This window comes from Sporobolomyces salmoneus (assembly GCF_050403485.1).
Source record: "Sporobolomyces salmoneus JCM6883 DNA, S_salmoneus_JCM6883_v1_ctg55, whole genome shotgun sequence".
Classification (NCBI taxonomy): domain Eukaryota; kingdom Fungi; phylum Basidiomycota; class Microbotryomycetes; order Sporidiobolales; family Sporidiobolaceae; genus Sporobolomyces; species Sporobolomyces salmoneus.
The window spans coordinates 76,444-103,355 of NW_027481108.1; the positions used below are offsets into that span (position 1 = coordinate 76,444).

A 26,912-nucleotide genomic window follows, 5' to 3' on the forward strand; every position below is an offset into this window, starting at 1 on the left:
AGCGCGTCAGAGCTCATAGGAAGAACGTCGCAGGGGTTCATACGATCGATACTTCTTGTTCGCAAACGCTGAGCGGACGCCTCGAAATGCATCGCGAGGGGAAGCCTGGGCGGCGAAGAGCATGAGAAAGTAGACGATAGAAGATTGCAAAGTAAAGTAGTATAACGACAAAACGAGCGAGATTCAAACTTGTACATCGATGATTCCGTGACCCTCCCAAACCGCGCTCCCAACCTTTCATTCTTCCGAGCTATCTGAACCTACAGAATCTGAATCCTCCTCCGATGACGATGAGTCCACCTCGCCTTCCTCCCTGTACCTCAAATTGTACGTCGACCATTTCCATCTTTCATCCGGAGGAATAGTAACATCGAAAGCTTCCGACATGTCGACCTTGAAGTATTTGAGCTTGTCCTTGGGAAGTTCTCGATCAAGGTCGACCAGGAGGGGAGGAAGTGGCACTCCGTGAAGATCGGCGAGTCGACGAGCGTCCTCGATGATGGAAGAATCTCTTCGAAGGTAGGCATCGGCGACTCCTCGGCTGTGATATTCGAGAATCTGTAGCGACAGAGTATTTCGAACCTCCTCGAGCGTCACATCGTGGAGGATCGAGATTCCGGCTTTTTTCGCGACTTCCTCCATTTCCTCCGCTACCCGGAATCCATTCTTAAATCCGCCGTTCTCTTGATCGTGGAAACTTCCTCTGACACCGTAAACAACGAAAGGTAACCGCCAACCCTCTTCCTCCATGTCTTCCATACTGAAACATTTATTGATTAACGCCCATCCTCTTCCCCCCTTATCCCATTTGCCCACTTTCATTTCTGCTTCTGCCCGTCTGATATCGAGTTTGCGTCCTGTATGGCACCCAGCATACTCGACTCTAAGGTATTGAAGATGGCGGAGTCGCTGCGGACCCCGAAAGAGTTTGAGGATATCGGGACGCAAATCGACGATCACGAGGCTAAGACTAATGAGATTGGGAAAGGGGATAGAGTTTTCGGAAAGATTGGATGGAACCAGAAGCGAAGGGGTTGTGATGGAGAGCTCTCGGAGGTTGGTAAAGATGGAGTTATTGATTAGGGGGAGATATCCGACCGGTTTGTCGCCTTCCCACAGGCTGAGAGAACGGAGGGAGGGAGCGAGGGGAGAGAGTATCTGACGAATCCAATCGTAATCGACTTTGACGAATGTGAAGAGCGCGAGAGAGACGATCTTGGCAGAGGGGAAGAAACGGAGGAACGAGGATGGATCGGGAAAGCCTGGAGAGGTGTCGTCAAAAATCGGACACCAGCTTCGATCAATGAGTAACTCCGTGACCTGATCGGCGATAACGAGGGATTGCTGAAGATCCGGAGAAACGCTGGCGATTTCGACTCGTCTTAACTTGGGGAGAGAGCTTAATCCTGTGAGGAGTGCCGACGATAGTTCGGTCATTCCGAGGCGGCAGGTTTCGAGAGACTTGAGGTAATGACCGGGGTTGTCGCCTCTTTCCACCATCTCGACGAGTTGCGGCCACTGCCTCGGCGGGGTCAAGTCGACCAGGGCGGGAAGTTTCGAGAAGACGTGGAACATGCGAGTTCGAGGAGGAGGAGCAGAATCCCCATAGCCCGAGAACGACAATGTCTTGACGAAGATAGCCCAGTGTGGTTGCTTCTTCAGGGCTTTCGAAAACGCTTTCAGTTTGGCGTTACTCCCGATTTCGACTGATTTGTAACGAGCGCGTTCGTGATGTGGTCGTAATCGCTTCGAGGGTGCCATGATGGGAAGCCGGTTTTCGTAAGCAGCGAGATCGTAGAGGTCGTCCAGGATTTCGGGAGGGAGGAAAGAGAATCGATCGACCTGTTCGGCAATGCGAAAGGTCAGCTTGCGCGAGGACAGTCAATATAGAGCACAGACTTACCTTCGACTGTACATCACTCCTCGATGCGTCAACTGCAAGCTCCTCCAGCGCAGAATGCACTTGTTGAGGCATCTGAAGAGAAGTCGAGGGTATCAGCCAATGTTTGGCCGGAGCAAGAGCTAGCTACATACCTCGGATGCCATGTCGAGCTGTAGAGCTATTCCAACCGACCGGGCGAGTGTCCTTGAGCTATTCGGAGATGTAGAGGGAGAGGAGGAGAGGAAACTCTCTTGCACTTCTCTCATCTCCATCCCTCGAACCCGATACAAGCCGATCAGCATATACTCAATAGTTTCCTTTCTGTAAGACCTGTCGTCCATATCTCAACAGCTACCGTCTTCTCTGACGAGTGATCGCGTCATTCAACCCTCCTGATCTCCAATCCTCTCTCTTTCCTCTCTCCACCTCTGAAACAGTCTACGAGAATGTCCACCAAAGTCATTCTCCTCGGATCTACCGGTGCTACCGGAAAAGAATCTCTCTCTGCCGCTCTCTCCTCCCCTTCAGTCTCGTCCGTCTTCTCGTTCGGACGTCGTTCCCCTCCAGTCGATAATCTGGCCGACGCAAACAAGCTCATTCACAAAGAGCTCGACTACGAAAAGTTGTTGCTTGAGAAAGGGACCCCGGAGTATGAGAACGAAGCGAAGAAATTGAAAGAGGCAGACGCGGATGCGGTTTTGATCACGTTGGGTACGACGAGGAAGACTGCTGGAAGCGCTGAAGCGTTCGAGAAGATCGATCGTGAATACGTCGTCAAGGTGAGCTCGATAGCTGCAGCTTGAGCTTCGTTTCGTTGTTGGTTTTTCGCTAACTTCTCGCTTTGGTCGCACCTCGATAGGCTGCGGAAGCTGCTAGGATCGAAGGAAAGACTCAGAAGCTCATCTACCTCTCTGTGAGTGCATGTCTTCAACAGCCCTTTCTTTCAGTCGACTGAACAAGCTCCTGTCTCCAGTCTGCTTCTTCCAACTCTGCCTCGAGTTTCCTCTACGTCCGCTCCAAAGGTACGCCCTCTCGTCTTTGCCGTGTCGGGGAAGTGCAGGACTGACTGACCCGGATGAGCAACAGGTTTGACTGAAGAAGCGCTCGCTTCACTCGGTTATTCCGAAACTATTATCGCTCGTCCTGGATACCTCGACGTTCCCGGTGGTCGTGGTGAGAGTCGTATCCTCGAAACTGGCTTCGGGTAAGCTTCCCACTCCTCTCTCCTTTTCGACAGTTGTCGCTGATCAGAGATCGGGATCCTCTAAACTCGTCTTGTAGAAAAGTCATGGGTCTCCTCTCAACCTTCTCCGACCGCGTCAAGATCGGAACCCCTGTTCTCGGTAAAGCTCTCGTCAACGCCGCGATCACGACCGGTTCTCTCGTCCCGAAATGGAGTCATCAAGAAAGTTTGAGAGGTGCTTCGATCGTCTCGATCAATAACGCTCAATTGATCAAATTGGGGAAAGCTACCGAGGAGGACATCAAGAAGGCTTGACTGGCCCTCTTCTGACATTGTTACATCTGCCGAAATGTCGTGTCGTGTCGTCTCCGATGATTTCCGGGTTTTGTATTGCTTGTGCTCTCGTCGGTTTTTCTGTTTGTTCGCTAGCTTGTCTCGGGTATACCGTTCCGTTGTCACCACTTTCCTATGCTACAGCTCCCTCTGGTGTCGGACCCAGACACTTTATCACCTCTTTGCAATTTTCATACCCTTTCGATCGTTTTCCGAATGCGCTCTCTCCAGTCTCAATGCACCAAGATCTCGAACACAGGGCTACGAAGGCAGCTGTGCTACAATGGCTCTCCTTGCGTTGTTCAGCCATAAAGTAGATGCTTGCAAAGGAATACGTTCAAAACTCGCTGGAAAGAGCGCTCTTTTCGGTTCAAGAAACCTCGTTTCCAAGTACTAAGCCCACTCTCAGACATTCCCATTCCGCTCCCCATTCCCCTTCCCATTCCCATTCACTTCTATCCGTCTCCCTTCCTTTTCGTTCCCTCTCTCCCTACTTGCACTCCTACTCCTCGATTCACTCTCCTTCCTCAACTCCTCTGCTTTGCCCACCACCTCCCTCAGACTAACTTCCCTCCCCGCTCTCTCTTGTGTCTCATCGACGAGTTCCCACGCAGGTAACCAATTCCCTATTTGAGTTGTTATACTGTGTGGAGTTGGGGGAGTCGAAGAAGAAGAAGAAGGGAAAGGAGAAGCAGAGGGAGGAGTTTGACGCAGACAAGGGTTGGGGAAAGTGCTGTGCGTTGAACCGATTGATGTATACCTATCCACACAAGATTCCACTCTCCTCTCGAATCAGGTCCTCGTCCCGAGAGAGGAAGAAGAGAGGAGGGAGGGAGAGAGCTTACCCATAATCATACAATTCACACCATTCTATCCCACCCCCGTTCTTCCCTCCTAGGGTCAGTTTGGGATGTCTCAAAAACTCCCATACGTCGTGATATGACCAATCTAGGATCGGATGAACCCTCATAAAACTTGGCCAGGTGGGATCCGTCGGATCAAACGAGGTCAAGTTCGCTATTCACCACACCACACCACACCACTTTTCTCTATCAGCTCACTCTTCATCACGATTTGAGAGAGGGAGAGGCAGAGAATGAGAGGGATAGGGACTAACCTCCATGTGGATCCGTCCTCCTAGTACCGACCAACACTCCCTTCACCTCTCCCTTCTCTTCCCCTAATCGGTCCTTCCTATTCTCTATCCAAACCCTCAAACTATCCTTCATGCTCTCCCCCTGAACCGCTTCTAATTCGAGAGAGTATCGACGAGAACAGAGCGAAGTGAAATATTCTTCTTGGGGAAAAGGGGAGGGTTGTCGAACGTAGATTGTGGGGATGGAGGGAAGGACGGAAGAGGGGGAGAGACGAAGCAGGGAGGAGGAGAGGAGATGGATTAGAACGGTACCTAGACAGAGAGGAAGGGTTAGTGGGGAATGAGAGAAGAGAGGGGAGAGGAAAGGGACGTACAATCTTTCCCTCCGTTGAAGCTTAATGCTAGATTATGTATCCTACACTCATTCTCATCGAGATCGGCTTGAGTAAGGGAGGGCGAGAGAGGGACAGAACTAACGAATAAAGTTGAATCGCTCTCTCTACGACTTCCAACGCATGCTTCACTTTCTTTCCTATCGGACTCGACTCCCCAGCTAGTTCGTATACTGCTTCAGCGTCTTCTTGAGTGAATACCTTCGAGGTTGAAGTGGTGGGAGTCGGTCGGGTATCGGAATCGAAACTCGCGAGAGCCGATTCGGGCATCGTACGGCGATAGAGGCGCTATGCGGTCTACTGCTATAGCTCGAGTAGAAGACCGATCTAGTGATGCGTCGAAAGCCGGAGAAGTGGTAGATCGGAACCTTGTGGAGGAGAGAGAGAAAGAGTGCGTGGAAAGTTCGCGAATCCTCATCACCTCCTCCACCTTTCTCAAACAAAGAAATGCAAGGTCTACCACAAGGAGCCCAATACGCCGTAGACGAGGTCCGTTCCCCTCTCTCGCGCTTAGCTCTCTCCTCGCGTTCTCGTTTTGATGAAAGATTCTCTTTCTCTAGTATGGAAGACCGTTCATCGTGATTCGAGATCAAGGGAAGAAAACTCGTATGCATGGATTGGAAGCGATCAAATCCCATATTCAAGCGGCTCGTACCGTTGCTGGGATCGTGAGAACTTCCCTAGGTCCGAGAGGTTAGTAAACCCTCCCTTCTCTCTGTCTTGCGGAAGGAGTACTGATAGAGTGGGAGAGTGTGACAGGGTTGGATAAGATTATGATTAGTCCAGATGGAGATATCACGGTAACGAATGATGGAGCGACGATTATGGGTCAAATGCAGGTAAACTCTACTCTCTCCCTCTCCCGTCTCTGTCTATCTATGAGTCAAGCTGATGGTGAGTGTACCGAGTCTAGGTTGAACACGAGATTGCGAAACTACTTGTCGAGTTATCGAAATCTCAAGACGATGAGATTGGAGATGGAACGACTGGTGTAGTCGGTAAGTCTCCTCCCTCTCCCACTCTCCCAGTCTCTCCCGAGCTGACGAGTCCATTTCCCACCAGTTCTCGCTGGAGCATTACTCGAATCGGCCGCTTCGTTACTCGACAGAGGGATTCACCCGATCAAAATCGCAGATGGATTCGATAAAGCTTGTGCAGTCGCCGTGAAAGAACTCGATAGGGTTGGAGACAAGATCGAATTCTCGAAGGAAGATACGACTGAATTGTTGAAGGTTGCTCAGACTTCTATGGGCTCGAAAATGTAAGAATCTCGGTTCATTCACTTTTGAACCTTGTACTGACTCCCGGTTTCGAGTGCGATAGTGTATCGAAAGCACATGGATTATTCGCTCAAATCGCAGTAGATGCCGTCCTCACCGTCGCCGACCTCGAACGTAAAGACGTCCCCTTCGACTTGATCAAAGTTTCCGGTAAAGTTGGAGGATCGCTCGAAGACACTACTCTCATCCGTGGAGTCCTCCTCGACAAAGACATGAGTCACCCTCAAATGCCCCGATCCGTCTCGGACGCTCGAATCGCGATCTTGACGTGTCCGTTCGAACCTCCTCGACCCAAGACGAAACACAAGTTGGATATCACTTCGGTCGAAGAGTACAAGAAGTTGCAAGAGTACGAGATGGAAAAGTTTCAGGAAATGATCAAACAGGTGAAAGATACTGGAGCGAATTTGGTCATTTGTCAATGGGGATTCGATGATGAGGCGAATCATTTGTTGATGCAAAACGATTTACCCGCCGTGAGATGGGTTGGTGGTCCCGAGATTGAGGTAACTACTTACTCTCTCTTCTATCTCGTTGAATCGTTCACTCATGTCTCGTTACGTTGCAGTTGATCGCGATTGCAACGAATGGAAGAATCGTACCGAGGTTTGAAGATTTAACAGCGGCGAAATTAGGAAAAGCTGGAATCGTGAGGGAAGTTTCGTTCGGTACTACGAGGGATCGGATGTTGGTCGTCGAAGATTGTGCAAACAGTCGTGCCGTGACCGTGTTCGTTAGGGGTTCAAACAAAATGGTCCGTAAAAATTATTTTCCCTTCCTCCCTTACTGTCTCGAACTCATTCATTCTCGTGTTGATACAGATTATCGACGAAGCGAAACGAGCACTCCACGATGCCCTTTGTGTCGTCCGTTCCCTCGTTCGCGACAACCGAGTAGTCTACGGAGGAGGAGCCGCCGAAATCGCCTGTTCGATCGCCGTCTCCCAAGCGGCCGACCAAATCGCTTCGATTGAACAATACGCGATGAGAGCGTTCGCGACCGCACTCGATTCGATCCCTCTAGCGTTGGCGGAGAACTCCGGGTTGGCACCGATTGAAACGTTGGCGGAAGTCAAGAGTAGACAGGTTAATGAGGGAAATTCGAGGTTGGGAGTAGATTGCGCTGGAAAAGGTCACAATGGTTAGTCCACTCTCATCCTTCCTCTCTATTATCCGTCGATGTTCGCACTGATGATCTTGAAAACTTCTCGCAGATATGAAAGAACAATTCGTTTTCGATCCTTTAATCTCGAAGAAACAACAACTCCTCTTGGCTTGTCAACTCGTACGACAAATCCTCAAGATCGACGATGTCATCACCGCGGGCGGAGCCGAGGAGTACTAGAAAATTCCAAGATTTGCAAAAAAGAATAACTCGCATAGGATAGAAGAGACAAGCAGTGGTTTTCGGTCTTTGTTCGTTTGTTTGATCTGCAACACCCCACTACTTTTCTCTCTGTGTCAGATACCCCTCAACTCGATGCTTTGAGTTCTCACGAGAGGCTTCGACGCGAGTAACGAGTTTCAAATGAGTTCTGCGAACAGGCAGATGAATTCTGGACACATCAAGCGAGATAAACAACGAGAGAGGAAAGGATTGGAACAGGCAAACGAAACAGAATCAGGGAAACAAAGGTGAATAGTGCTACGAGGAAAGTAGAAGACAGAGATACACGAAACAGGAGGTTAAAGAAAAACTTCGCTACGTTGAAGTGAAGAACCGAGAGCGTTCAAGTCGTTACTTGGTGGCACTGAAAGTGATCTTGAACGTCTTGACTTCGAATCCTCTCAATTTGACGGGAACCGATATTCCCGATTTCTCGTCGGTTCCAGTCGAGTCGATTTGCGAAATCTTCAATTCTTCCAAGTCTCGCTCGAGGAGCTGTCGGCACAAGCGCGAACATCAGTGCGTCGTTCGAAGAGATGATGAAGCTCTTCAGAAGGACAAGACTCACATCGCAAACCGTAACTTTCTCAACTTGCAGTCCACTCTCCTTGATCTCGAGCTGTCCTTCTCCTCGACCTCCGAGACTCTCGTAAACCCTGACAATGACGGTTGAACCGTACTTGGCCGGACTCGTTGAAGTACTGAAATGATCTTCTTCCCCACGTTTGATCGTGTCGAGAATCAGGTTTGGAGTCGTTTTCGAGGAGAGAGCGATCGGGGATGAAGGGTGAGGAGGGACCGGGAGAGGGATGGCGGACGTGGAAGAGGAAGAAGCCAGGCGAAGATGGAGAGGGTAGTTGAAGTGTCGAGCGACGAGGGGAACGTCGGAAGAGAGGAAGTTAGAGCGGTGAGGATAGACTGTGCGATGACGACGGATCGGTGATCAGTTGACTTTGGGCGAGCCAGTGGTCTACAAGAGCGAAAGAACTCACGAGCGAAGCAAAATGCATGTTGGCCTTGGTCTTGATCAGCGTCGGGAATCGTCGCAGCTCGTAACAAACTCAACCTGATCGTTCCTCCCTCGACGGCATGTCCGTACTTGCAGTCGTTCAAGAGAGCGACTCCGTAACCGAACTCCGAAACGTCGCAGAACCTGTGAGCAACGGACTCGAACTTGGCTCGATCCCAAGTCGTGTTGCGATGAACGGGTCGTTGAGTGTATCCGAATTGATTCTCAAAGACACTGTGAGGTAAAAATGATTCAGTCAGGAGAGGGTCAGGTAGTAGAGAGTGAACAGGAACTCACGCCATGTCTCCGGTCGGAGCGATCGCCAAAGGTACTTCCCACTTGAGGAAACGGTGACGTTCGTGCCAATCGACTTGCGAGTCGAATTGGATCAAGCTGAGAGTATCGGGTTTGAGCGAAGGTGAGAAAGCGTCGAGTGAAATCGTGCACTGCTCAGGCGCAAAAAAACAGTTAGCTCGAGCTCAGCTGAATCCTCCGTTAAAGGGCTGCTTACCTTCATGCGACTTTGGCCAATATGGAAGACGGCTTCAACAGAGGCTCGCAGAGGTCCGTCTTCGATGATCTTGACTGAAGAAGCGTTGACAGGCTTCTTCGTTTCGAGATGGAAAGCATCTGGTTGAGGGCGACCAGACTGAGCGTCGAGGCCGAGCGAGATGCAGTGAGAATTAAGGAAGACGCACCGACGTCCCAGGCATCCCAGTTGAGAGGAGTGTCTTCGAAGATCACGAATCCGGCCGTTTCACCTTCGACGAGCAATTCCCTCTCTGCAACCTTGTCGAACACAGAAGTGAGACGACCCTCAGACGAGATGACTACGACGAGTTGATCGTTTGAGAGCGTGATAGAATCGTTCTCGGTCTTGCGAGCTGGATCAGTTCGGAAGTGTGTCAGCTCGCGGACGCTCAGACTGTAGCTGAGCGAAAGATGACTTACCTCGAACATTCCACCCTGCCTTGTGGATCTCTTCACTCGTCTTGCTCTGAGCGAAGAGACCTCCCTTTTCGCCAACTTCGAGCACGACGTAAGCTGAATCATCTCCATCGGCTCGACTGGGTTGAATCGCAGCATCCGAAAGAGCTCGAGCAGCAGCGAGAGGAACCTTGTGGAGCGAGCGGCGAGGAAGCATCGTAGTCGAAACGGCGAAGAGAGTGTCTTGAGCACCGGTGGCAGATTCGACGGAAACGGTAGACGGGAGTAGAGCGTCGAGAGCACTCGAGAGAAGATCAGAACCTTTCTCAGCAATGTTCGCGTAGATCTGTGAATTGTCGAGAAGTCAGCTATGTGTCAGGTGCGGGGAACTTCGTGTGGGAGAAAACAGAAACTGACCCTTTCCGCATCTTCGTAGACGAGCCCGATCGCACTTCCAGGTAGAACGTCATGGAACTGGCAGAGGAGAGCTGCGGAGATCACTTGGGTCAGTAAGGCGCAGCTTCTCAGATAGTGTCGAGAGAGATTCACCGTCTTCCCAGAGAGGCTGCAGTCCGTCGCGAGGGTACTTGTAACCTCCCTTCTTGAACTTGCCTCCGTTCTTGACCTGTAGCAACGACGCGAGAGTGCCAATGAACTCGATGTCGTGAAGTAGGATCTCGGTCTTTCGGTTGTGTCGCTTGATCGAACCGTGTGAAGTTGCGGTTCCTCGGTGAAGTTCGAGGTAGAGTTCTCCCGACCTATGTGAGCAATCAAAATCAACGAGAGAGTCGGACGATACTCAAGAGCTAGAGACACGTACCAAGTTGGTAACTTCTTTCCGTTGTCAGTCGTTTCGACGAGATTGTCGTAAAATTCGTCAACCGACGTTCCCATTTTGACTTTCGGGATCTCCCCGGCCTCATTCGCGACAGCTCGGCAACGTCTCAAATTCTCGAGCATGGGAGCGAGAGGTCCTCCTCCACCATCTCCGTTTCCGAAAGTGAGTCTGCGAAGCTCAACGACTGTCAATCGAAGAGCTACGAGAAACCATCGAAGCTACTAACAATCCGGTAGGAGAAGCCTGTAGAGACTTGTGTCCTCTCCAGGTGTTGAGAACGTCGTCGACCGAAGCTGCGGCAGTGTACTGCTCGACGAGATTCGAGACCGTCAGCTCGATTCGCACAGGTTCAAGTCGCGAAACGATGGAGAACTCACAGTGTTTTGAGGACAGAAGTGACAAACGATCTGAGTTCCATCCTGACCTTTCCACCTGAAACTCGTCAAAGGGAAATCGTTGAACTGGTTCCACGAGATCTTTTGCGTGAAGAAGTAATCGCATCCCGCCAATCTCGCCAGTTGGGGGATTTGAGCGTTGTAGCCGAACGAATCGGGAAGCCAGAAGGTGCGACAGTAGGAGCCGAAGCGGGATTTGAAGAAGCGTTGACCGAAGAGAAGTTGGCGAACCAGAGATTCTCCAGAGGGGAGAAGTTGATCCGATTCTACCCACATTCCACCTGAATACGAGCACACTGTCAGCCTGTGTGGTGCGAGACTCGAGGAGAAAGGGAGTATGCGCACCGATAGGAATGAAGTTTCCATCCTTGACTTTCGCTCGAATCTTGTTGAAGAGGAGAGGGTAGTCCTTCTCGAGCCAAGCGAATTGTTGAGCTTGCGAAGCAACGAAACGGTGCTCGGGGTAACGATCCATGAGATCAAGTTGAGTGGACCAGGAGCTGGAGGACGAATTCGTTCATCAGCTTGGTCTGCGAGCGAAATCGCTTCAGAACCTTTGTCTTTGTTTGTGGACGTACCGAGCCGTCTTTTGACGAGTTTGAGCAAACGTCCACTGTTCCGATCGCAAGTGAGAAAGAATCAGCGTCGAGCGTCAACTGCGGGAGCATCTCCCTCGAGAAACGAGAATCATGAGCTTACGAGCCAAGCAGTGTCAATGTGACAGTTCCCGATTCCCCAACTATCGACCTTACTATCATCTTCTTGCTGGTAGACCTTGTCCTCGAGCTCTTGCCATTTCTTCCCGAAGACTTGTTCAGCCAATTTGCGGCATTTCTCGATTGATGAAAGGTCGTACGAGTCAAAAGCGTTCATGATATCTAAGCCGCGCGGTGACATGTCAGTTTTTCGCCATGGACAACCTTCGGGCCCGAGAAAAGAGGTGGGAAGTTACCATTTCCAGTTTCGAGGCATTTGTTGCCGAGAGGGGATCGTTCAGGTAGAGTTCTCGCAAGATCTTTGATACACCTATCAGTTGAAGGGACAGCGTGAGTGATCCGGCTGAGACGATGGACAGAGAGGGCGATAAAGAATGGAAATCACCTGAAGTCCCAAAGCAATCGCCAGGCATCCATTCGGGGAACGACGAGGTCAGCCGAGCTGAGCTTGAAGTAGCGGTTGTTGTCTGGAGGTCCGTTGGTTTCACCCATTCCGTTACCGAACATGGCATTGCAAGAGACCTATGCAGGTGAAGAGCAAGATCAGTCGAGGGTCTTAAGGGATGAAAGTGAAAACTCACCTCGATGTAGTACTTGTAGGTGCTAGCCCTCTTCTCTTTCGGTAAGATAAACTCTACGCGTCTCATGTAATCGTAGCCACCCGTGAGACCTTGTAAAGGACATCCTTCGGTATCGAAAACACATCCTTCGCACGACGGATCGAACTCGAGTTGAACTCTTTCCGCTTTCGACCAAGATTCGGGAACCTTGAGAGTGACTCGGAACCAGTGGCTGTTTCATACGATTGAGCGTCAGCTGTATGATACGAGTGAACAGCGGAAAGAGGCTGACTTTGTCCAAGAAGGACCTAACGAGATTCCCTTTTGAACGGGTTTGAACGGTTTCCTGATCGCCTCTTCGAAGGGTGTCTGATGAACGATGGCATTCGACGCAGGAGGGTCAGCCTAACCATTACCCGACGTGTGAGAGGACGTAACGACTCACCTTTTCCTTTCCTGGCGAAGACCAAAGTTCTAGCTGAACGTGCTCCTGATCGTCGATCCTGTGCTCGAACAAAACTTTGCTGATCTTGGATTCGAACTGGTCGAGTCGTCCTGTGAGCACAAGGGAGGAGGGATCGGACGATTAGCGGGGAAGAAACAGGTGGATGAGGTTACTCACCGAGAGTGAGACCTCGGAAGTGAGGAGGTTTCGGGCCGCTCGGGTCGAATCGAGGATAAGGATCTTGGGGTACCATCTGAGCTGTCGTGTTCGGTCAAGAGGGAGAGAGAGAGGGGAAGGGAGATGAAGAAGAGTGGGGGCAGCAAGAAGGGAGAAGGGTGGGTTCTTGTGCGCTTTCCCGGTGGTCTGTGAAGGTAAGAGTTTGGCTCAGGTCTATCGGAACAAGTAGCGGGGATGGAAGGTGAAGAAGCGATCTTCGAAACGTTGAACGTTGCTCTCCTCTGCTTTCCTCACACCAAGCGCATTCGACGGCATGCTAGGTACAATACGCTTCGACAGAGCTCTCTCGTCTTCATAATTGCACAACTTTCGACCATCTCGTCCGACTCAACGCCCACTTTGGCCAGCTCCTCGTGTATCGTCGTTCGACGCTCGACTCTTGGCTCTCCTCCCCTGTCGCTGGAGGGGTCAGGGCTGAATAGACTCCGGAAGAGAAAAGCGGGGTCGACGCTTGCAAAGATCTGTGCTTCGTCTCGAGGCTCGAGCTGTGAAGAGGACTTTCAACTTTCAAGGACAAATTCGGCTTGACCTTTTCCCCTCCCTCCTCGGCCTCCGCTCCACTATGGCTGACGGCGACGACTTCGATCGCTTAAGAACGTTCTGGAGCCAGGCAAGTGAGCGGGAGGAGGCAGGATCGAAAAGGGCCTATTCGACCTATCACCTCTTCCTGTTCTTGGAGGAAAAGGTTTGGATTTACGAGACCAGTTTCGACAATGATATAACCGCCATTCGCAATGAAATGGCGAGACTTCCCTCGACGAGGAACGTCCGAGAGGTTCGTTGTCTTTCTCCCCCTGTTTTCTACCGTTCCTTCGCCTTCGAGCTGCCGCTGATGCGAAGCTTTTTGCTCCTTCGCCTCAGATCTCGTATCTCAAAACTCACTGTCCGATTCTATGGAGGGACGTATGCGAGGCGATCGCGCGCCCGGAGGTCGTCAGGAAGATTCCCGACAGTGTCCCTGTGATCTCCGAATCGACCGAGGCGTGGACTCACCTCACTCTGCCGTCTGAAACCGGTCAGTCATCCGATGGCTTGACCGCCGACGAATGGAGGTACGAAGGAGCAACTGAGGCGGAGAAGGAAATGCGACAAAAAGCCCGGTTTCTGTTCGCCACCACATTGATCATGTACTGCATCCACGGTTCGGCAGCGTCGCCGCCACGGGAGCTCGTGGACGAGATGAACAAACTGGGAGGTCCTTTCGTGCGTTTTCTCATCGTTTCCCTGTTCAGGTTCAATATGCTGATTTCCCTTTCGTTTCGCGCAGGAGCGTAAACCTGTACGTTGTTCAGTCTGCGTTTTCTTTTAGTTATACGAGTCACGTCGCTGATGTGCGCTTGTCATGTCGAACAGGCGAGGAGGCCTGGATGGTTCGAAATTCGTCGCATTCACCAAGTCACCCACGCGAACTCGCTTCGTCAGTCTCCCAACCTAAGCCTTCGTCAGCACAGTATCTACTTCCCTCGTGGCGTATGAACGATGCAACTTTAGTTATTCCTGCGAATCGAGTCGTTGAGCCTTTCTCAGATCCATTGAGTCCCAGACCTTCCCCTCGTTTGTCTCGAGCGACTACACGTGCGAGAGCAGAACCGTGCGTTCAATAGAGGGAACCCTCGGACCTGAGGAACAAAGCGTCGAGGTGTCACGCTTTGTTCGTCTGACAACTCGACGCTTTGTTCCTTTTTGCTTCTCTTCCTCCTTCACATCATCACTCGCCAAAAATGTCGCATATGTTTCGAAACATGATCAAGGCGGATCGAGCATCCTCGTACGCCAAAACCGATCGAATCTGGCATGACGCCGAGACAACCCTCAACAAGAAAGCGACCGAGGCGGAAACAGCAAGAGACGCAAACTTGGCGAGGAAATGGTCGACGTCGTACTGGGCCTGCTTCCTCGTAACGAGCATCTTCCACCTGATCTGGCGCGACAAGGATCATCACGTCAACGGACCGGACACCGACGACTGGAATTCGATCTACTCGGAATCGAAAGCTTTGTTCAAGAACGCTGGCGACCCCGGTGAGGTTCGTCCCTCTTTTCTTCAGCGTACCACGCGCTCAGCCGCTACTGACGACTTGTTCTGCTCGATAGGCCCGTCAGCTCATGGAAATTTGTCCTACTCTGTGGAAGTACCTCTGGCGAACGCTCTGGAGCTACCAATACATGCACAAGCTCGTCGATTACTCTGAAGCGTCCCACCTACCGATCAAAGGATGGGTCAAGGAAGTTACGACGTCGCCTCCTGGGCTGAGCAAAGAGGAGTGGGAGGGAGAGAGTGTCGACCTAGAGAATTGGCGTGAGGAGGGGCGATTCAACTTCATCGTTCTCATCTTTCTTTGTTCGGGAGCGGGGTTGACGAGCGTACCTAGCGAATTGGTGACCGAGATGAACAAGCTAGGCGGGCCTTTCGTAAGTCGCCCGAAAACGCTCCTTCGTCCTTTCCTGTCCGACCTCCTCGAGATGTTGACCCGTTTCCCTCACTTGTTCTCTGCGCAGTTCCTCGAAGATGTAGGCAACCCCACTTCCTCCTTCGTTGACCTGCGCGAATCCTTCTTGATTTCCTTTCATGCGACAGGGGAAACTTCGTCGTCACCGCCCTCTGAGCGTTCAAACTTCGCTGTCGCGACCCTCCTCTCCCCATTTGACTCGACGCAAGACGATTTTCTACTTCCCGGAATACTCTTAGCTCTACCTCCCGTGTTTTGCCTTCTCCTTTGGCTTCCTCGAAATGGACACTATCTGTAGCTGGCGACTACGCTGGTTTGAGCCGTATTGCCAATGCTGATGAGCGAGTCAAGGTCGATGCGAAATAAGCGAGCACCGAGAGATGATCGAGAGACTGAGCGCCTGAAGCAACGGCCGGGTCTCAAGGTCGTCAAGCCGAGTAGCTGGGATGTGTGATCGTATCGAGCGAAGCAAGTGAATGATGCGGAAGAGAGAGGTGAAATTCGCGAGAGCCTCTCTCCCTCAACACTCAGCTCCGAGCATCTCCATCGCCCGCTCGCCGAACCCAGCTAGGACATCCGACGCGACTCTCGACCACTCCCCTCCTCTCGAAACCAGCCCAACCCCCTCTGCCTCGCCTCATCTCATCGAAAGTTCCGAACTCCAAGATTCGATGGCTTCCTCGTCGAGCGAGAAGAACCTCGCCTTTACTTTGGTCGCAGATGAAGGAGATCTAGGCTATCAAATGCAGGACTTGCGCGCCGCGTTGGAAAAGGGAACGGATGAACTCAAACTCGACACGTTGAGGAGGATCATCGTTTCAACTCTCAATGGACAGCCTCAGGTGAGTCGATACGGAATCAGATGGCTATAGCCATCACACGAGTACGCGTGAGCAGAGTACTGACGTACAATCCCGATTCGAGTGATAGCCTGCATTGTTGATGCCGATCATTCAATTCGTTCTCCCTAACAAGTCTAAGCAGATCAAGAAGCTACTACAGTGAGCATACGAATCAATCAGCAGCTGGTCTAGGCCCCGCGGCTGATCCATTTCCAAATCTTCACAGCTTTTACTGGGAGATTTGCCCTAAATACGACGAGAATGGTAAACTCAAGCAAGAGATGATCCTCGTTTGGTGAGTTCTTCCCGATCTTCAATGTGACACAGCGCTCTTCGAACTGACTAGATGTATCTGTTGACAGTAACGCTATCCGAAACGATCTCGTAAGTTTTCAATTCTTGTCATTTCTCGCAGCTTTTCTGGTTGACTGACCTCCCATGACCCTATTCTAGCAACATCCCAATGAGTACATCCGAGGTGCTACCCTTCGCTTCATCCAGAAACTCCGAGAACCAGAACTCCTTGAACCTTTAATCCCGACATGTCGACAATGTCTCGTGAGTTTGATACGACTCCTGTACCGCTTGCACGAGCTAATGCGGAACATGATATGCCAGGAACATCGTCACTCTTACGTCAGGAAGAACGCAGTAATGGCCATCTTCACGATTTACAAGAACTTTGATTTCCTCATTCCCGACGCTCCCGAACTTATCCAAACGTTCATGGCTGCCGTAAGCCCTTTCCCGACTCTTGTCGTGCTCGTAGAGCTCACTCCTCTTCTGCGCGCCCTCAGGAATCCGATACAACCTCACTTCGCAACGCTTTCGTCATGCTTCAAGCCGTTTCTTCATCACGAGCAGTCGAATACTTCCTCTCGATCTACGATCAAATCCCCAACCTAGACGAAATGATGCAGTTGGCAGTTATCGAGTTGATTAGGAAGGAATCAAAAACGAGTGGAGCTGGAAACGAGGGAGCTTTGAAGGTGCGTTTTTCCTCCGATTCAACGAGTTTTCGAAAAGGAGGTTCTGACCACTGGCATCATAGGCGCGGTACATCAAATGCATCTTCGAGTTGCTCAACTCGGGATCTCACTCGGTCAAATACGAAGCTGCTGCGACTCTCACTACGCTCACCCAAAATCCGGCCGCTGTCAAAGGTCAGTCTTCTCTTGCTGCTCAAAGACGCACTAAGCTCACCCCTTCCCCACTCTTGCAGCTGCCGCCAGCTGCTTGATCTCCCTTGTCATCCAAGAACCTTCAAACAACGTCAAGACCATCGTCCTCTCCCGCATCTCTCTCCTTCACCAAAAGCACGAACACGTTCTCGACGAACTAGTGATGGATATCTTACGGGTAGTCGGAAGTCCCGATATGGACGTACGAAGGAAGGCACTCGAGATCGCGTTGGATATGGTCAGCTCGAGGAACGTTGAGGAAGTGATTGGGTTCTTGAAGAAGGAATTGATCAAGACGCTGGATGGTACTTTCGAGAAGGTGAGTCAGTCCATTCATCCGCATTGTTCTATCACTAACATGATCGTTCCTCAGGCTACCGAATACCGACAACTCCTGATTCAAACGATTCACTCTTGCGCGATCAAACACTCCGAAGTCGCCTCTTCCGTCGTCCACGTCCTCATGGAGTTCCTCGGCGACGCATCAAACGCTTCCGCCGTCGACGTGATCGCATTCGTACGAGAAGTCGTCGAGAAATTCCCGAATCTGCGAAGTGGTATCGTCGACAAACTCTTGCAAACTTTCCCGGATATCAAGAGCGGGAAAGTGTTTCGAGGTGCTATGTGGATCGTTGGAGAGTACGCGGCTACGAAGGAAGAAGTTGGGGAAGCGATGTCGAAGGTTAGACAGGTTATCGGTGAGATCCCGATTTTGGCTTCAGAACAAGTGAGCTCTCCTTCTCTTTATTTCATTCTCGTCAGAAGCGAGAACTCACTCGCTTTCTACTCGCAGCGATTACTCGATCAAGCCGAACAAGAAGCTCAAGCCTCGACGGCTGATCAAATCAACGGAGAATCTCAACTCACGCAGAAATCCGTCCCGACAACGACTACTCGAGTTCTCGCCGACGGTACTTATGCGACCGAAACTGTCTTCTCTGCTCAACCTTCCGCCTCTCGCGCTGCGAACCTCGAAGCCGTCAAGGCTGCGGCGAAACCTCCTCTTCGAGCTCTCATCCTCGGTGGAGACTTCTACACTGCGACGGTTCTCGCTGCTACTTTGACTAAGTTGGTTCTGAGATTGAAGGAGTTGAGCGAGGGAGACGACAAGACTGTCAACGGATTACGAGCAGAGGTGAGTAACCTCCGGAAACTCTTCGCAGAGAATTCGAGAACTGATCGATCGTGACTTCGTACAGTGCATGTTGATCATGACTTCTCTGATCCGAGTCGGACAATCCCAATTCTCTGCCGTACCGATTGACGAAGACGCTCAAGAACGAATCCTCACCTGCCTTCAATGTCTCGCCGAACTCGACAACCCAGCTCACGCCGCGAAAGTCGAAGAGATCTTCCTACAAGACACCCAGAAAGCGTACACGATGATGATCGAACACGAAGCGGTCAAGGCGAAAGAGAAGAAGAAACGGGAAGAAAAGAGTAGTCAGATCCAAGCCGACGACCTCATTTCGTTCCGACAACTCGCGAAAAAGACGAATGGAGCAGAAGCGGACGAATACGAACTCGATCTAACGAAAGCGACGGGAGCGGTTGAGGCGGCGAAAGACGATTTCATTTCGAAACTTCAGAGGGTTGTTCAACTTACCGGATTCTCGGATCCCGTCTACGCCGAAGCATATGTCAACGTTCAAGGGTTCGACATCTTCCTCGACGTCCTCATCGTTAATCAAACGAATGAGACGCTACAGAACCTCACTTGCGAATTCGCTACTCTCGGAGACCTCAAACTCGTCGAACGGCCGACAACCCACACTCTCGGTCCTCAAAGTTTCCAATCGATCAAAGCTACCATCAAGGTCAGTCGTGCTCTCTGTTGTGAGTGAAAAGGGCAAAGATTGAATCTCTCGATTGTCGCAGGTTTCATCGACGGAAACGGGAGTCATTTTCGGAAACATTTTCTACGATGGAGCTTCCGCTTCGAACGACAGTCAATGCGTCGTCCTCAACGACATCCATATCGATATTCTCGATTACATCACTCCTGGATACTGCAACGAGGCTCAAGTAAGCTGTCCTGTCTCGCTCTTCTTCCCGTTCTGATTAACTTATTCCTTTCCGATAACAGTTCCGAAGTATGTGGACCGAATTCGAATGGGAGAACAAGGTCAACGTCTCGACGACGATCGACAACCTTCGAGCTTGTGAGTTAACTCTGTCGACTTCGATCCTGTTCCTCGACTGACTCATTTCGACTGCTGTTCAGATCTCGCGCACATCATGTCCTCGACAAACATGGCCTGTCTCACTCCCGACGCCGCGCTCGAAGGCGATTGTGGCTTCCTTTCCGCAAACCTCTACGCACGCTCATTGTTCGGAGAAGACGCTCTCGCGAATTTATCGATCGAGAAATTGGCCGATGGTACTTTGACGGGTCACGTCAGGATTCGATCAAAGACTCAAGGAATCGCGTTGTCGTTGGGAGACAAGATTACGGTTCAACAACAGAAAAAGTAAACTCTCCAAGTTTCCTCATTTTCTTTCGGTTCCCTCTTTCTTGGTTGTTTTCTCTTTTTTCTGCTTTCTTTTGTGTATTCCCCCCTTCAGTATCAGAAAACCATCACTGTTCTCTCCCTATCTGACTGTCACGAGAACGAGGTGGCGAGAGTGAGAACAGACGATTCCAACAACAAAAACGAGGCAGAATCGGGAAACAAGCGAAGCGACAACAACAATCGATACCTCAGAACACTGGTGCAGCACCACCTGAAAGAGCTAAGCGCAAATGTACGAGTTAGTGTCAAATCGAGGTAGGAAAAACAAATCAGCAAAACTTACCCCTGCTCCGCATCCAGACCGGCTAGCATTCGAACCTCCTCCTGCTCCTGTTCTGTGGTACCATGACCTCCACTGCGCTTACTCCTTCTTTCGCCTGCAACCATTTCTTCACCTCTACGACTTCCCTTGAAGGCGGGTTCGAACTTGGTACTCCTGGTAATTCATAGATATGCTCGTTCGGTAGTTGTCCTACTCTCCCGACGTAGGAGAGGGAGGAACTGAGATCGGAGGAGCAGGACGAGCCTTGAGAGGATTGGGAGAAAGAAGAGGAATTGGAAGGAGACGAGGAAGGCGTAGGAAGCAGGGATTCGGGGGAGATCTTCGTAGATAGAGTGAGGTACGTAGAGTGCGAATAGTCGAGCTTAGGTGGATTCATCCTTGCGCGTGTTTGAGAAGAGAGGGAGAGAGCCTCGCCTCCTTCTCTTGCCCTTCTTACTCCGTCATTCGCGCATCATGACCCCTGTTTACTCTCTGATTCCTCCGCTCCAACGCTCGCTCGACCTCACGACTATACTCGAAAACACTCTTCCACCTGTACTCGCTTGGCTCACCGTCTCTCCAAGATCTTTATTCGAATCGAGTCGACTTCCCGACTACGCCTGGTAACATCCCCGATCGCTACCGACGTACGAACAGCTTTACATCCATCGCAAACTATATCTACATCGAAGCAAGGAAACGAGACAGGGGAAACAGCAGAAGGGGAAAATATCGCGAATTGAGTCGATCAGAACCCGGTCAGTCTATCGATGACTGAGCTCCTCCTAACACCTTGACTCGATTGCAAATGCGCCATAGAATGCTGGGGGACTGCTTCCGGACGGTTCTCTTTGGGCTGACGATCTAGAAGTCAGTTCGACTCGTCGAAACTTGTCGAAGGAACTTTGAAGGACTTACCTGGTGTCGAGCATGCTTGTCTTCTTCGAGGACTACTTAAAGGAGTTCTCGGGCCTGAGTGGACACTCCGAAGAGGTTAGCATGAGTATTCGTCATCTGTCTCTCGAAATGTCGCGAAACTGGACTCACATAATCAGCCGCGCCAGCGGACGAGAACACTTGACGACCTGGCACCGCGACGGGTTGTGTCTCCGTATCTATACGGTGAAACGGGTGATCCTGCTTGTGCTGAATCTTCGCGGTCCTACTCCATTTCGCCAACTCGGCTGCTCTCGTCTGTTGCTCTTGTTGCGCCTTTTCCTTTCTTCTCTGTTGTCGAGCTTCGGCTTCTCTCTCTTGGATCTCGCTGTGCGGAGGACCGTCGAGCCATCAGCCTCGCACAGAAGCTCAGAAGAGGACTAACAGACTCACCCGTTCGATAATTGACCATGCCTCGCATTCCACATTTCATACTTCGTCCTCGCTACTGGTGAGTAGACCTCCTTGGACTGTGCTGCATGGAAAGTTGAAGCAGAGTGTGGGACGACTTCTTGCGAATCGTTCGGGAGTCGGTAGATTGGTTGTTTCGAGGTCATGCTGAGGTACTTGTCGCACGGGATTTCGATCAGTAGTGGAAGAGGAGGAAAGAGTAGGTTGGGCACTCGTGGTGGGGTTCCCGCTTCAAACCTTTTCGACAAGGGGAAACACGGACCTTGTTCACCTGCGCCCTTTCTGCCTGTTCCCCTTCTACCTCGGCTACTTATCGGCTCAATGGGCTGACGGCTGAATGACCTGGGGTTGTACACAGACCCACGAAGAGAAACAACGTGGTTCCTGCTCGAGATAGTTCAACCGACGCTTCGATCAACTGACTCGATGTTCGGATCTTGGCGTAACAGCACGAGCACAGCTGCCGAATGCTGAACCGATTAGCGACGCGGAAGCAGCGAACGCTTCCACGAAATGCTCAGCGAAATTAGTCACCGTCTCGCGAGGTTTCGCCGGAATATGGGCGAGCCCACAGAAGACAGCGCTACAGATTGTTGAAATCGGAACTCTACTGCGCGGATTTGAACGCATGCGAAACACAGAGCGACCTTGAACAGGCATTGTCCCGCACTGCCAATCAGGAACATCTTCCTCCTTCCGAGCGTCTCGATCGTGAAGTAACTGGCGCAAGCGGAAGCAGCATAGATCGAAACGTTCACTCCACCGAGGACTGAGAGGTCAAAGATGCTCAGCGGGCGTTCATACGGTAGAGACGGACAGAGAGCAAGTTGAGCTTACTGAGCGACAAGGTTCGTGAAAGACCGAGGTACTCTTGAAAAATAGTCGGTGAGGTGTGAGCTCGAGGCTGAATGAATCATTCAGTTATCCACGTGTGCACAAACCGTGTGCGACCGATAGAATCAGCTACGAGCTGTTTCGAGTTGAGGTCTTGTCGTTTCGGATTCGTGCAAGGCGAAAACGATCTCGTTGAGAATCCTGTTTAACCTTTTGACACTTTTACACCACACCAGGGGAAAGCAAAGGAAAGAAGTCGTGGAAGGAGAGAGAAAACGAAAGGTTATTTGTACTTAACGAGAGTGAACAAAACCCCAGGAGATAATAAAGTAATCCTTCTGTCTATAAACGGATCTGCCCCGGTCGAAAGTAGTAGATAGAGAGGGGGAAGGAGCGAAGAAGTCGAGATAATGAAAAGTTTGCGAGAGAGTTTGCATCTTTAGGCGGCAATCTCAGCTTGGCTTTCGGCAGCGAGTTTCCTCTCCTCCGTCTCCTTCAACGCCTGTTTCGATTCCTTCATCCTAACCGTCGTCGACTCGAACGATCTCATTCCTTTCAATCCCCATCTCGAGAGCATCGAATGATCTTCGTCCCATCCTGAAGTCGGGGTCGTCAACATCCTCTCACCCTGCACGAGCGAGTTCAATCAGTTCAAGAGGAGAGGAGAGAAGGAGGAGAGAGGAGGACGGACAGTGAAGATGGCGTTGGCACCGGCCATGAAAGCAAGGGCTTGTTCAGATTCAGTGTAACTGATTCGACCGGCCGCGAAACGAATGATCGAGCTACCGACAAGCAGAAAGAGGTCAGTCAAGGTGTCTTTACAACGTGAGGCGAAGGAAAAACTCACGTAGGAAGAACGATACGAGCGGTAGCGACGGTACGAAGGAGTTCTTGAATCGTTACACGTTCGTTCTTTTCGAGAGGAGTACCAGGGATGGCGACGAGAGCGTTGACGGGGAACGACTCGGGAGGTTCAGGAAGTCTAAACAGCCAACGAACGGTTCCCAGTCAGAATTGCTCAGTTTCCGTTCGAATGGAAGAACAGTGACAACTCACTGGCTCATTTCCCAGATCAAACCAACTCGATCGCCGTCATTCTCTCCTAATCCGATGATACCTCCACTGCAAACACTGATTCCAGCAGATCTAACGGCTTCAATCGTTTCTAATCGTTCATCGAATTTGCGGGTCGTGATAACCTACTCAACATGAACGAGTCAGCCTCACCTATCTGCCTAACAAGGAAGCTGGAGAGATGAGAGACTGACTTTGGGGTAGTATTCACGAGAAGTGTCAAGGTTGTGGTTGTAAGCGGTCAAACCGGCAGTTTTCAATTGAGCCGCTTGTTCCGGCGTGAGCATTCCCAAAGTCGTACAAACTTCCATATCCAATGCACTAGATGGTCGCAGGACATGCTTCAGTATATTCCACTTGAAGGAGAGAGGGAGAGGGGGAGACGAACCGAACTCCTTCAACCATTTTCAAAATCCTTTCGAACCCTCTCTTGCGTCCAGACATGTCTCGCCATGCTGCTCCCATACAGAATCGAGTAGATCCATTCGCTTTAGCTTTTCTGGCTTCACTGTACTCATTTCAACATGCAATCGTTTCATCAGTTCTCAGTTTCTCGATTTCCTCGGAGAACTGATCCCTGCTCTAGATCTAGTCCAGAGAACCAAGAGATCTCACTCACGTGAGTACAGTCTCAACATCGGTAAGTTTCTCTGCTTTGAGTCCAACTTTATCGGCGTGTTTGGACGATTGAGCGCAATACGAACAATCTTCGGAACATCCTCCAGTCTTGATGTTGAGAAGGGTACACAGTTGAACTTGGTCGGGAGGGTGGTTGAGTCGGTGGACTGATGCCTACTCGCACAGAATGGGATTGATCGGGTTGGGGAGAGGTTAGTTGAGAGAATTTGTGGGGTTTCGCGACAGATTTGAGGAAGATAAGAGGGGAAGAGACTCACAGCACGGAAGATGAGCTCGAACAGAGGGGTGTCGTACACTTCTTGTACTTCTTGACGTGTCCAAGGTTTCGGTTTGTTGAGAGGTTCAACTTGAGTTGCGTTCCCTCGAACGAATTGATTCCCGATCGATCTAGGTCGAACCACTTGTCGAGCTGTAGTGAGTAGGAACCTTGGAGTAGCCATACTGCAGAGCGGGAATTCAGTCGAAAGTGGAGGAGAGATAACAGGAAGCCGTTTGCCGTTGAGAGCGAATCGATGAATCTCTCTCTCTTCTTCCAACTCTATGTTCCGAGCCACTTCTCGAGCCATGTCATCGTTCAACAAGATCCCTGCCGTCCTCCCCAAGCTCCCTTACTCGTACGATGCTCTCCAACCTGCCATCTCGGCTACCATCATGGTTAGTTCTTCCTTCCCCCTCTTCTCCGCTCCCTCTCTCCCTCGGCAGTCCTCACAACTCACACTCTCCACTCGCGCTATAGGAACTTCACCACTCGAAGCACCATGCTACCTACGTAGCCAACTTCAACAAGGTAAGCTCGCGGTCTCTGTTGCGAGATTCGTGTTCCGAGCGAAAGAATGACTAATCTGACGCAATCTCTCAACCGTCACTCTTTTTCGCTTTGATAGGCTTCTGAAGAACTCTCTGCCGCTATCCAAGCTCAAGACGTCAAGAAGTCGATTGCCCTCCAAGCCGCGATCAAATTCAACGGAGGAGGTCACATCAACCACTCTCTCTTCTGGGAGAACCTCGCCCCTACTTCCCAAGGAGGAGGACAATTCCCGTCTTCGGGACCCCTCGCCGAACAAGTCGAGAAGGATTTCGGTGGTCTCGATGGATTGAAGAAGGCGGTTAACGCTGCCGCGCTCGGAATTCAAGGTTCTGGATGGGCTTGGTTGGGATTCAACCCTACCACCAAGAAGGTGTGCACTACCTTCTCTCTGGATCCCTCGAGGTGGAGCGGAGACTGAACCGAAACGCCGAGTCACTCACTCACGTTTCGACATGTGGGAACAGCTCGAGGCCGTAGCGACGGCGAACCAAGACCCTCTTCTCGGCTACGTACCTCTCGTAGGTATTGACATGTGGGAACATGCTTTCTACCTCGACTACGTAAGCTATCGCCGTCTTTTGCTCGATTTTGGGGGCATTTTTGACCAAATTTGAATCCGTTTGTTCAGAAAAACGTCAAGCAATCTTACCTCGATGCGATTTGGGGAGTCATCAACTGGAAAGAAGCCGAGGCTCGTCTCTCGAAGGCTTAAACCGACCAGTCCTGTCTCCCTCGACTTGGCTCGACTTTGATGATATCCGGAAATGAAAAACGGTGGATGAAGGAAAGAAGTTTTGTTCTCTTTTTGTGTGCGGTTCGAATTCAACAATGAAGTTTCTCCCTACGTCTCGGTGTGTGATCCGGACCGAGAGGAAGAGGTGCGGCGTCTCCTGTCGGAGGAAAGATTTTGCATTTTGCAGAGAACCCTGAACGACAATTGCCAAACCGCCTCTCAATGCGCCGCTTTCGATCTGTTCTGAGCTGAACAAGTAAAACATCAAGGGAGAGCATGTCGAGGGATCGAGGAACCCGAAGTAAGCCAGACGAGCGGACGTCAATGATGAACTTTCCGGACGGTCGGAGAATCGACAAGGCTTCGTCGACTTCTGCCAAGTACCTGTGTCCTCGACCATCTGCGCATTCAAGGGCTGTGGAGTCGTGACTCCAGTTCTGAAGACAGTCGACACTGGATGTGGTGGCACAAAGGTAGCTGAGGAAATGATTGTCTTCTACTGACTGGCTACAAACTCTTTCCTCTCAGTTCTATGCGGTCGTTTGTCTTCCTCATCGGAAGCAAGTGATACTCGCAGGACTGGAGGCGTCTGTGATCCTTTGATAGAGGAGGAGATACCCTGTAGAGACAAGGTTCGATATTGTAGTCATTGCTTTTGGCAGCTCTGGTTTCGCTAAGGCAAAACTGGAGATCGAGATCGGTAAATGTCAGCGTCTACAGAGCTCGGAAAACATTGAAATTGCTGCACTGTGATGATCCGGACGGTTCCGTCCGCCTTGGAACTGTTCGAGATTCGGATCGAATGAGCTCGAAAAGCGTTTTCGCACCTGTCGAGCAGGTCAGCTTTTGAGGCATACAGGTAAACCACCAACCAAGCAGACGCGTTGATTAGAGAAGCCACAGGGCCGGCGTCAAGCAAGTACGAAACATCCAAGCGCGAGAAACCCGTTCACGAAGCAAGGAACGGAGCATTGAGGTACAATCTGGCAGCAAGTCGTACGAGACCGCTTCAGAATGGGATCAGAGCGGTTCGAGATGAAGTTAAGGTCATTCGTCCTGAGCTCGAAAAGGACGAAACGGGCGGAATTTCGTGACTCATGCACACCCGAGCATCTCGCGCACTCCTGACGCTCCAGAGTAGGATGTACCGAAGGAGGTGCGAGTCCTGGATGTTGTTCGGTGTTCTTGATGAAACGTTGAGAACCAATCAGTTGGTGCTCTTGAGACGTAGGAACGTTCGACCGGATAAACGAGAGTTTCGAATGAACGCAGTGATGTCTTCTGCAAGTGCTGGGTGGAGCGAGAGGGCGTTCGAGAGATAGAGTGCGAGGTGAGAAGGGAGCCACATTTTCGGATTCGACTGTCAGAGGAAGGGAACGTCAGTCAGGCAAGCTCAAACACGATAAAACGACAGGGAACGTTGAACGCACAGGAAGTTTGGCCAGTTCCTCGTCATCGAATGACCTCTTCGGTTCTGAATCCTCCTCTACGAGTTGTCTCGGTGGGAAACTCGGTAAACTTTCGCTTCGATGTTTGAAAAGCGGTCGGTT

At 51.0% G+C, this 26,912-nt stretch overlaps 11 protein-coding genes across 11 annotated transcripts; 5 read left to right on the forward strand and 6 right to left on the reverse strand.

Annotated features, from left to right (window-relative positions):
* Positions 1-237: 237 nt before the first annotated feature.
* Positions 238-2,046, reverse strand: JCM6883_000594 (uncharacterized protein; the record flags this gene model as incomplete). The annotated part of the gene is made up of 3 exons (XM_076634261.1): positions 238-1,842; positions 1,904-1,975; positions 2,035-2,046. 3 exons carry the CDS (start codon positions 2,044-2,046, stop codon positions 238-240), a joined length of 1,689 nt encoding a protein of 562 aa, XP_076485770.1.
* A 282-nt stretch (positions 2,047-2,328) lies between these two features.
* FMP52 (Fmp52p) lies at positions 2,329-3,380 on the forward strand (the record flags this gene model as incomplete). The annotated part of the gene is made up of 5 exons (XM_076634262.1): positions 2,329-2,661; positions 2,742-2,795; positions 2,856-2,904; positions 2,969-3,086; positions 3,164-3,380. 5 exons carry the CDS (start codon positions 2,329-2,331, stop codon positions 3,378-3,380), a joined length of 771 nt encoding a protein of 256 aa, XP_076485771.1.
* A 423-nt stretch (positions 3,381-3,803) lies between these two features.
* Positions 3,804-5,156, reverse strand: FAD1 (FMN adenylyltransferase; the record flags this gene model as incomplete). Its single annotated transcript, XM_076634263.1, has 5 exons — positions 3,804-4,158; positions 4,244-4,415; positions 4,516-4,806; positions 4,869-4,909; positions 4,972-5,156. The coding sequence occupies 5 exons, from the start codon at positions 5,154-5,156 to the stop codon at positions 3,804-3,806; spliced, it is 1,044 nt and encodes a 347-aa protein (XP_076485772.1).
* Positions 5,157-5,333: 177 nt separating this feature from the next.
* On the forward strand, positions 5,334-7,510 carry CCT5 (chaperonin-containing T-complex subunit CCT5; the record flags this gene model as incomplete). Its single annotated transcript, XM_076634264.1, has 9 exons — positions 5,334-5,375; positions 5,447-5,579; positions 5,646-5,725; positions 5,800-5,884; positions 5,949-6,147; positions 6,210-6,672; positions 6,735-6,920; positions 6,988-7,306; positions 7,380-7,510. 9 exons carry the CDS (start codon positions 5,334-5,336, stop codon positions 7,508-7,510), a joined length of 1,638 nt encoding a protein of 545 aa, XP_076485773.1.
* Positions 7,511-7,903: 393 nt separating this feature from the next.
* On the reverse strand, positions 7,904-12,695 carry AMS1 (alpha-mannosidase; the record flags this gene model as incomplete). Its single annotated transcript, XM_076634265.1, has 21 exons — positions 7,904-8,047; positions 8,121-8,470; positions 8,545-8,795; positions 8,859-9,007; positions 9,073-9,191; positions 9,260-9,445; positions 9,513-9,834; positions 9,906-9,976; positions 10,038-10,246; positions 10,309-10,494; positions 10,553-10,632; positions 10,704-11,002; positions 11,067-11,221; positions 11,300-11,334; positions 11,421-11,599; positions 11,674-11,747; positions 11,823-11,959; positions 12,019-12,229; positions 12,290-12,366; positions 12,443-12,552; positions 12,620-12,695. The coding sequence occupies 21 exons, from the start codon at positions 12,693-12,695 to the stop codon at positions 7,904-7,906; spliced, it is 3,420 nt and encodes a 1,139-aa protein (XP_076485774.1).
* Positions 12,696-13,418: 723 nt separating this feature from the next.
* JCM6883_000599 (uncharacterized protein) lies at positions 13,419-14,155 on the forward strand (the record flags this gene model as incomplete). The annotated part of the gene is made up of 4 exons (XM_076634266.1): positions 13,419-13,454; positions 13,541-13,882; positions 13,947-13,958; positions 14,033-14,155. The coding sequence occupies 4 exons, from the start codon at positions 13,419-13,421 to the stop codon at positions 14,153-14,155; spliced, it is 513 nt and encodes a 170-aa protein (XP_076485775.1).
* Positions 14,156-14,400: 245 nt separating this feature from the next.
* On the forward strand, positions 14,401-19,627 carry SEC26 (coatomer subunit beta; the record flags this gene model as incomplete). The annotated part of the gene is made up of 17 exons (XM_076634267.1): positions 14,401-14,706; positions 14,774-14,978; positions 15,697-15,971; positions 16,060-16,130; positions 16,198-16,266; positions 16,334-16,355; positions 16,425-16,529; positions 16,590-16,706; positions 16,769-16,960; positions 17,023-17,134; positions 17,194-17,471; positions 17,526-17,879; positions 17,946-18,287; positions 18,352-18,969; positions 19,031-19,177; positions 19,239-19,314; positions 19,377-19,627. 17 exons carry the CDS (start codon positions 14,401-14,403, stop codon positions 19,625-19,627), a joined length of 3,540 nt encoding a protein of 1,179 aa, XP_076485776.1.
* Positions 19,628-19,970: 343 nt separating this feature from the next.
* Positions 19,971-20,324, reverse strand: JCM6883_000601 (uncharacterized protein; the record flags this gene model as incomplete). The annotated part of the gene is made up of 1 exon (XM_076634268.1): positions 19,971-20,324. The coding sequence occupies one exon, from the start codon at positions 20,322-20,324 to the stop codon at positions 19,971-19,973; it is 354 nt and encodes a 117-aa protein (XP_076485777.1).
* A 557-nt stretch (positions 20,325-20,881) lies between these two features.
* On the reverse strand, positions 20,882-21,420 carry JCM6883_000602 (uncharacterized protein; the record flags this gene model as incomplete). Its single annotated transcript, XM_076634269.1, has 3 exons — positions 20,882-20,899; positions 20,975-21,191; positions 21,257-21,420. The coding sequence occupies 3 exons, from the start codon at positions 21,418-21,420 to the stop codon at positions 20,882-20,884; spliced, it is 399 nt and encodes a 132-aa protein (XP_076485778.1).
* A 1,127-nt stretch (positions 21,421-22,547) lies between these two features.
* On the reverse strand, positions 22,548-24,261 carry BIO2 (biotin synthase; the record flags this gene model as incomplete). Its single annotated transcript, XM_076634270.1, has 8 exons — positions 22,548-22,736; positions 22,800-22,890; positions 22,956-23,090; positions 23,165-23,307; positions 23,377-23,503; positions 23,571-23,690; positions 23,802-23,974; positions 24,079-24,261. The coding sequence occupies 8 exons, from the start codon at positions 24,259-24,261 to the stop codon at positions 22,548-22,550; spliced, it is 1,161 nt and encodes a 386-aa protein (XP_076485779.1).
* Positions 24,262-24,361: 100 nt separating this feature from the next.
* Positions 24,362-25,341, forward strand: SOD2 (superoxide dismutase SOD2; the record flags this gene model as incomplete). Its single annotated transcript, XM_076634271.1, has 5 exons — positions 24,362-24,475; positions 24,558-24,608; positions 24,706-24,999; positions 25,094-25,189; positions 25,258-25,341. 5 exons carry the CDS (start codon positions 24,362-24,364, stop codon positions 25,339-25,341), a joined length of 639 nt encoding a protein of 212 aa, XP_076485780.1.
* Positions 25,342-26,912: the final 1,571 nt, after the last annotated feature.